Source organism: Myxocyprinus asiaticus, chromosome 10, assembly GCF_019703515.2.
Source record: "Myxocyprinus asiaticus isolate MX2 ecotype Aquarium Trade chromosome 10, UBuf_Myxa_2, whole genome shotgun sequence".
In the NCBI taxonomy this organism is placed as follows: domain Eukaryota; kingdom Metazoa; phylum Chordata; class Actinopteri; order Cypriniformes; family Catostomidae; genus Myxocyprinus; species Myxocyprinus asiaticus.
Window position 1 is genome coordinate 16,983,804 of NC_059353.1, and position 8,127 is coordinate 16,991,930.

The following is an 8,127-nucleotide window of genomic DNA, read 5'->3' on the forward strand; positions in this document are numbered from 1 at the left end:
TTTAATACACGAGTTTCACAATTTGAGTTGAATTACTGAAATAAATGAACTTTTCCACGTCATTCTAATTTATTGAGATGCACCTGTATGTAATAGTCATTCATTGAATCCTTCATTTCATTCATCCATGTGTGGGCTAACTACCATTTACCTGATATCACATTAGTTGGATTGGGGCAACATAGCAGTGATGGAGTCATAACATGGGACAGGATAGGAATGGCATGCCATGACACTGGTTAGAACAATCTAATCTAGTGTAAGCTGATTATCACAGAGGCAGTTAAGACTTGAATTAAATAAGATCAGGACTACAGCAACACATTCAACAAGTTGCTTGCTAAATTCTGGACCGAAGGTCTTTAGTTTTTGTATTTTTAGGAGAGACTCCTCTCTTTTGTCATTCTGAAGATGATCCGTTTAAAATTTGTGCTAAAGTGATATTCTATCCACTACATCATATTTCTGTTCCTACAAATATACAAAATCTGACAGGTGGATAAAATCCTTGCATCTGGTTGAATGGTTCCTCTTTTTCAGATGACATGTTGATTCTCTGGTCATGTTATGTTTTCCTCACATATCTATCACTCTACCTTTCCTTCAACTTCCTGCAAACTTTACTCACACTGGACAGTGAAAAGCAAAGGGTAACTGCAAGAATTCGCAGAAAGAGACGGCGGAGGGGAAGATCAAAGCTGTCCACCAGAATTAGTATTCAACGCAAGAGCACGCGCTAGAGGCTGAGATACACTTGATGGATCTGCTATGAAAATCATCTGGCCATCGGCCCAAGGTAGTTACAGATGTGTGTTTAAATGATTATGAATTCTGTGACACATGACTCAAGCATGACTGGTTTGTAATGTTTTATTGTTATCATGTTCACCATATGGGTAAAGATAATGTGAAAGTGCCTTTTGTGATCTTGTACTGCATTGTTGGTTAGGTCACTGAGGGGGTGGGTGGAGGTGGGGGATCCAGGCTTACAAAATATTGTAACATCACTTGTCTAAGTTTAGCAAATTTATCAGTCACATTTAAGAAAGTTCAATAACTTCTCAACACATCATAACATAAAATGATAAGGAAAGATTACAAATCTCAGGTGTTGATTGTCCAGATTGTGCAGAACTAGGGTGTTTCACAAATTATGTCACACCATACCACCTAGAGGACATAGGAAAGAGTAACACTATTAGTCAAACAGACAGGAAACATAGCTTTGCAGACTTTTACTAAGTTAAAGTTTTTTAAATAGAATTAATACCTACCACAGTCATACAAGAGGTTTATTTTGTGAATGTCCACAGAACTTGGTCCGTCTCGCTGGCCAATAGGAATGTAAGGGTCTGGTTTAGGGATAATGGTGGGGTCTCCATCCTCTGAGAAGGCATACCTGTGTGCATTTCAAAAGAGTAACATGTAATTGCTATTGCTTGACAACACAGACTTACCTGAATCTAAATTCTGGAGGTTAAGGCATGACTTTTTAAAGGGATAGTTCACCCAAAAATGAAAATTCTCTCATCATTTACTCACCCTCATGCCATCCCAGATGTGTATGACTTTCTTTCTTCTGCTGAACACAAACAAACATTTTAGAAGTGAGAAGTATATCTCATATCTTTAGCTCCATACAATGCAAGTGAATGGTGACCAGAACTCCCAAAAGCAGATAAAGTCAGCATAAAAATAATCAACCAGACTCCAATGAATTAATCAATGTCTTCTGAAGCGATCCAGTTGGTTTCTGGTGAGAACAGACCAAAATGTAACTTCTTTTTCACTGTACATTTTGTCATTGCAGTCTCTAGGCACGATTATGATTTCAAGCTCGATTACACTTTGTAGCGTTTGACGCATGTGCAGAGTGCTAGATGGCACTGCAGAAAGTGTAACAAGTTACATTTTGGTCAGTTATCACCCAAAACCAACTGGATCACTTCAGAAGACATTGATTAAACCACTGGAGTCTGATGATGGGTTATGTTTATGCTGACTTTATCTCCTTTTTGGAGTTTTGGCCGCCATTCACATGCATTGTATGAAGCTAAAGAGCTGAGAAATTCTTCTAAAAATGTTCAGCAGAAGAAAGAAAGTCAAACACATCTGGGATGGCATGAGGGTGAGTAAATAATGAGAGAATTTTCATTTTTGGGTGAACTATCCCTTTAAGAAATTATGGACTGTATTTTGCCTGAACTCATAAATCTCTTAATAAGCACATGCATACGGTATATTTGCAGTACTCACTTCCCATAGTGCATGACAGAGCTGTAGTCATATGCAGTATTGAGGTTGTTTGTTTCATACTTCCTAAAGTTGTGCCTTTGACCTATGTGAAAGATATTTAGCAAAGAAAGATACATTGACTTACTGAAGACACTGGTTCAAATAAATGCTTTGCTGGTTTCTAAAACTTACTCTCTATGATGTTGTCCCACAGAATGGTGACGTAGTGATCACGGTCAGAGCGAGACTGCTCATGTAAAAATCCCAGAGCGTGCATTAGCTCATGAGATGCCACCCCAGACCACATACAGCCAGGAGACTGCAAAGACATAATCTGACTCCCTCCTATCATTCCCAGATATGACCAGCAACTGAGCAAAAAAAAAAAATCATTCCAAATGCGTATGACCTTTTTTCTTCAGTGAAAAACTAGAGATGTTACACATAATGTAAGTCCAATCAATGAAAGTTAATCATAACTGAGGCTGTTAATTCCTATTATTCAGCCTAACATCCTCTTTTGTGTTCCACAGCAGAAAGTAATGTGTTAATCACTTCAAACAATGCATCATGATTGGATTGTGTCTGAATTACATGAATGGAATGGACTCACCCAGATCTAGACTGGATATTAAGGAAGTTTGCTTGATGTGTGCGAGGCACAAACTTCACACATGTGCTAGAAGAAATGTCCAACATTCCTGTTTCTATCGTGATTCTGTCCATATCATCTGTGATGGGTAATTCAAACCAGATAAATAATGTTATGATGATACCAAAGATAAACAAAGACCTTGTTTTTAAGTTTGACAGATAATTGCATTGATAAAGATTTCTGGAGTGATAACTCACCATATTGTTGGGAGAGGATGTACGGTACATACACAAAACCATCAACAGATTTTGGCCAGAGGCAAGAATCTCCTGAACAGGTGATGGCACTGCGTGCTCCTGGACTCACTATGTCACCTTCCCTGAATGCAAACCTTGTGTAAGATCCTGACACTGGTGGAGGACAAATAACACGTTTCATGCTTCAAGGGGTAGTTCACCCAAAAATGTCAACTGTGTCAACATTTACTCAACCATATGTTGTTCTAAACCCATATGAATCTGTCTTTCGTATTACATAAAAGGAGGTGTTTGGCAGAATGTAAGGGACTGGCAGTTTCAGTCACCATTCACTTTCATTAAATGAAAAAAAAGATGCAATGAAAGTGAAATGGGACTGAGGCAAACATTCTGCCTAACATCTCTTTTGTTGGTTCCACAGAAGAAAGAAAATCATAGGGTTTTGGGACAAAAACCCCGATGACAGAATTTTCATTTAAGGTTGAATACTCTGTATATGTATGCTTATGTCTGTCATGCGCATACTTTCATTTGCTCTGAGAATCTTGTCCATTGCATTCATCTCCTCTGGATCCACATATTGCTCTGTTGAGAACATTAGGAATGGTATATTTACATCAACTCATTTGCAACAAACTAGACTGCAGACCATCAAAAACCAAAACACTGCAAGTTATTTACCTGAATATCCTCTTTTTGACCTCAGCTTTGTCTGATGAATCAACGAGGAGTTCTAATGTAAGAAGATGAATTTAAGTGGTATCCATAGGAAATCAGGCATCATAACTGCACTAGTATTTATTCATTCTTACCTGAACAGGAAAAGACCAGGAGTCTAACACCAATCCTACAAAAATACCCACACAGAGCATCTTGGAGTTCTGTTGTTCTAGATGTAACCAGGTTTTGCATGTAAACTACAGCAAAGTTAGGGCTCTTACTATAATATATACACTCAGAGTACCACCCATCTTTACTCCAGGTTGAAGATGTAGGGTTAGTGTGACTTCCTATATCATTATTTGATATTAGTGTTTTTCACTAATGAAGGGCTTGGCAGGTCAGAAAGCATTCCTCTCTTATAGTTAGTTCCGAATTCACACTTCAGCATTTTTAAAGATTGATCATTGCAGTGGCAGTTTGCTGATTCTTGTGTTATTTGTCCTGAGCATGCAGAACATGTACATGTAGTGTAGTCACACACTTCAATTCATCCTAATCTGTAAACAACAATTTAATAATTATTTGTGCTGTGCTCACAACATATGAACACACGGTGCAAATAAATATAACAGGTTAACTCTATACTTTCTTGAACGTACAATTTTTGTATTATAGTCAATAACAGCTTCTTTCGACTCCAGTGTGTAATTCTTAGTGTTGATACTTATTTATTGGGTCTGAGATCAGCTAATTTTGAAGGCAACGCTTACTTATAACATTCGCTTGACTGGATTGTAAACAACTTGACTAATGTGACTGCAGAATCACTGAGAGATTTTTTTCATCTGTTATAATGACTATTGTACAACAAATTTCGACTTGAAAAATGAGAGAGAAATGTATTCATGGACACATTTTATTAATGCAAGGTATAGTATATGTAAGGCAATAAAGTATCAAAATGTCAGAATAAGAAAAATATAGAAATAAGAAATGAAACAGCAGGTTACAAAAGAATATTCTTAATTACTTATATTTTCAATTACAATATAAATTACAATGTTAAATTAAAATAAAAACTTTAAATATTAAAAGGATCTAATGAATTAAATATCTTTATGATTGATCATTAGTTGTTATCAGTGGATTTAATTACACATCACAATCATACAGTTTATTGATCTTCATTATGTCCAAGTCACTGGGCCCAAATCTCTGACCAATCTTCACGTTCCATGTCCGTTTTGGTACAATGGTCGGACCACCATCTTCAGTGTAGGCATACCTGAGATGACAAAGAATGTAATAATATAACTGCGGTTTCTTTTGTCCCTAAAGTTCCGAATAGTTTCTAATTGATGTTATCTAAAATATCTCCATACCTTCCAAAGTGCATGATAGAGCTGTAGTCATAAGGGGTGTCCAAGTTGTTTGTTTTGAACTTTTCAAAATTTCTCACCCTGTCTACATTTACAAAAAGATGAATCTGTGAATACCAATACAATTCGAAAATGAATATGAGAATATAGGAATGTTACTTTGCTACTTTACCTTTCCATATATTTGACCACATGACTGTGACATACTTGTCCCGGTCGGCTCGTGATTGCTCATGCACAAAGCCCAGGGCATGCATTAGCTGATGGGAGGTGACCCCTGACCCAGTACAGTCGGGTGTCTGTAGAGAAAGGGTTTGTCTACCACCACGTGCCCCCAGATATGACCAGCACCTATATGTCAATCATCACATCCATAATATTTACAATTTAAAAAATATTAATACTGACAAACTGAGACAGAAAATTAAGGAGAGCTTGGGACAGAAATGCCCCAAAAATTTTCAATCATCCTCTTTAGATCTGTATCATTTTTTGTAGTATTCTGTTTAGATTGAGAATTGATGTTAATGAATTGATTAAATTGAAGTATGATATAAACGGATAAGAAAGTATATTTTAATTTGGTTAGTAAATAACATACCCTCATTAAAGGAATATTCCAGGTTCAATACAAGTCAAGCTCAATCGACAGCATGTGGCATACTGTTGATTACCATAAAAAATAATTTCGACTCATCCCACCTTTTCTTTAAAAAAAGCTAAACTTTGGGTTCCAGTGATCCACTTACAATGGAAGTGAATGGGGGCCAATCCATAAATGTTAAAATACAATTTCAAAAGTATAGCACAAGATGTAAACAATGTGTGTAAATATGATTTTAGTGTGATAAAATCACTTACTAACCTTTTCTGTGTAAAGTTAGCCAATATAACAACTTAGTTGCCATGATGGTGCACTGTCAACAAACCCTAAAACAACTGTTAAAATGACAGTTTAAACAACTTTACAGCTCAAATAATACATGAGTTTTAAAAGAAGAATTAATGCAAGTGCTTTTATAAAATTATAAGCTTCACATTTCTGCTTTTAAAGCCTCCAAAAATTGGCCCCATTCATTTCCATTGTAAGTGCTTCACTGTAACCTTGATTTTTGCTTTTTTTAAAGAAAAGAAAGGACGAGTCAAAATGATCTTTTATGGTAATCAACAGTATGCCACAAATGCTGTCGATTGAGCTTAACTTGTCTTGAACACGGAATATTCCTTTAATATAAAAAAATGCAGCAAAAACTCAAATCCAGGGGGCAAATATTTCCCCTCATGGAAAGGTTCATTTCTGACAGTGCTAAAAAGTATTATGGTCATTGAAAATGCTATACTACCATGTAAAGGCAAACCGCAGTAAATACACATTTTGTAAAAATCTGGTCTCTTAGAATATGATCTGTCCTGTCACAGATGGGTTTGGCTCAAACATGCTCTCAGACTGAGAGAATTTGATTTTATCTAATTGGTTGGATAATCAAAACACTGAAGCCATTTTTAACAGTTTCAGTGGTAGTTACTATGTTTTGCCACTGTAGGGCAGTACAGTACAGTCAGGAAAGAAACATGGTTTTTATACCCTGATTTGTGCTGGATATCCAGGTAGTCCCTTTGGTGTGTTCTGGGCACAAAGCGCACACAGGTGTCACGTTCAATGAGCTCCATCCCTCTCTTAACGCCCATCCTGTCTACATCACCTGTGCAGAGAAATAATTGAAACAAAATAGCAAGATTTTTTACAATGAACTTGGAGAGATCAGTTCCACGTTAGTCAATACAAAGCTCTTGCCGGAGAATTTGTATGAAAACAAAACTGATACAATGTCTGCTTTTCATACTTACTGTACTCAGGAGAGAGTGTGTATGCAATGTACACATGTCCATCCACAGACTTGCTCCACAGACAGCTTCTGGCAAAACAGCTCCTCTGACTCCGACCGGACACAGCTATATCTCCCTCTCTGAGACTAGTGCCATCCACGGAAAAAACACCTACAACAGGAGAGTACTGGTGTTAAAACAGAACAGAAACTTTCACAGATCTGAACAGCCGACATTAGCCATACAGCCTTACCTTGATAGTCATTTACATCAATGATCTTGTCCATGGCAGATTTATTGTTTTCCTCAAGGTGAGCTGGGAAAAGAGATTAAAGTTTTATCTTTTTTTTTTTTTTTAACTTTTTTTTTTACATAAAATGATACACTTTGATGTTTAATTATTAAATTACAGTTTAATTAATATAATACACCTTACCTGGGTAGCTTCTTCTATTTCTTCTTGCATCAAAAGATGAGCTATAGGATTTCTACCAGTCAAAAACCAGAAATATACAATTTGGTTAATACAACAAAGTAAAACAACTCATATGCAAAGTGACAAGGTAATATTACCTGAACAGGTAAGGAAAAACATGGCCCTGCTAAGGAAAAGAGAGTGATGATTGCTAGTGAGTGCTGCATGACTGCACAGAGGTTTATGGACTTGTTTAAGCTGTCTGCCTTTTAAATTACTCTTTACCAGCCTCCTCTTACATCATGTCTGCTCTAATGGCCAACCAAGTGTTTCTATTTCTTGTCACGATTATTATTTCCACATATCTACCTACTGTTCTTGTTTCATAATGAACACTGTGATTCTAATTTGAACAAAACACAACCGCCCGAACAGGGACTTGAACCCTGGACCCTCAGATTAAAAGTCTGATGCTCTACCGACTGAGCTATCCGGGCTTCTTCAAACACTCGCTTACAACAGAAATTATAAAATTTCCATGCGGAAGAAAGTGAACTTTTTCGAACACATTCAGTGCATTAAGTGTATAAATTATAAAGTATTCTTATATCTTTATATGAACGTTATATGTTTTCCATATAGCCTTTATTCTAATGATTTGTTTATACACGTTATATGTTATGTACTGATTCATATTTTTTCTGAGTTTGAATTGTATAGAAATAATTAAATTGATGTGCGGGCATGCGTGTATAT

At 36.5% G+C, this 8,127-nt stretch overlaps 1 protein-coding gene, 1 long non-coding RNA gene and 1 other non-coding gene across 5 annotated transcripts; 1 reads left to right on the forward strand and 2 right to left on the reverse strand.

Annotated features, from left to right (window-relative positions):
• The first annotated feature begins 386 nt into the window (after positions 1–386).
• Positions 387–3,206, forward strand: LOC127447207 (uncharacterized). 2 transcript variants are annotated; one of them, XR_007898359.1, is made up of 4 exons: positions 387–495; positions 638–796; positions 2,450–2,684; positions 2,769–3,206. It is a non-coding gene; the product is annotated as an uncharacterized LOC127447207 (long non-coding RNA). The 2 variants fall into 2 exon arrangements; XR_007898358.1 differs by having other exon boundaries at positions 394–796.
• Positions 864–7,598, reverse strand: LOC127447199 (hatching enzyme 1.2-like). 2 transcript variants are annotated; one of them, XM_051708861.1, is made up of 9 exons: positions 7,530–7,598; positions 7,393–7,444; positions 7,210–7,272; positions 6,978–7,127; positions 6,715–6,832; positions 5,302–5,480; positions 5,133–5,214; positions 1,275–1,399; positions 864–1,170 (listed from the first exon to the last, which is right to left on the reverse strand). In XM_051708861.1, exons 1-9 carry the CDS (start codon positions 7,596–7,598, stop codon positions 1,157–1,159), a joined length of 852 nt encoding a protein of 283 aa, XP_051564821.1. In that variant the 3' UTR covers positions 864–1,156. The 2 variants fall into 2 exon arrangements, with proteins under 2 accessions (XP_051564821.1, XP_051564820.1); XM_051708860.1 differs by lacking the exons at positions 864–1,170; positions 1,275–1,399 and adding an exon at positions 3,273–5,035.
• A 197-nt stretch (positions 7,599–7,795) lies between these two features.
• Positions 7,796–7,868, reverse strand: trnak-uuu (transfer RNA lysine (anticodon UUU)). The gene has a single exon. It is a non-coding gene; the product is annotated as a tRNA-Lys (tRNA).
• Positions 7,869–8,127: the final 259 nt, after the last annotated feature.

Excerpts from the sequence above, each read along its gene's own strand:
- LOC127447199 (XM_051708861.1), bottom strand. The coding sequence starts at position 7,598 with ATGCAGCACTCACTAGCAATCATCACTCTCTTTTCCTTAGCAGGGCCA. Across the intron at positions 7,445-7,529 it reads GTTTTTCCTTACCTGTTCAG|AAATCCTATAGCTCATCTTT; the intron begins GTAATATTACCT and ends TTTGACTGGTAG. Across the intron at positions 7,273-7,392 it reads AAATAGAAGAAGCTACCCAG|CTCACCTTGAGGAAAACAAT; the intron begins GTAAGGTGTATT and ends CTCTTTTCCCAG.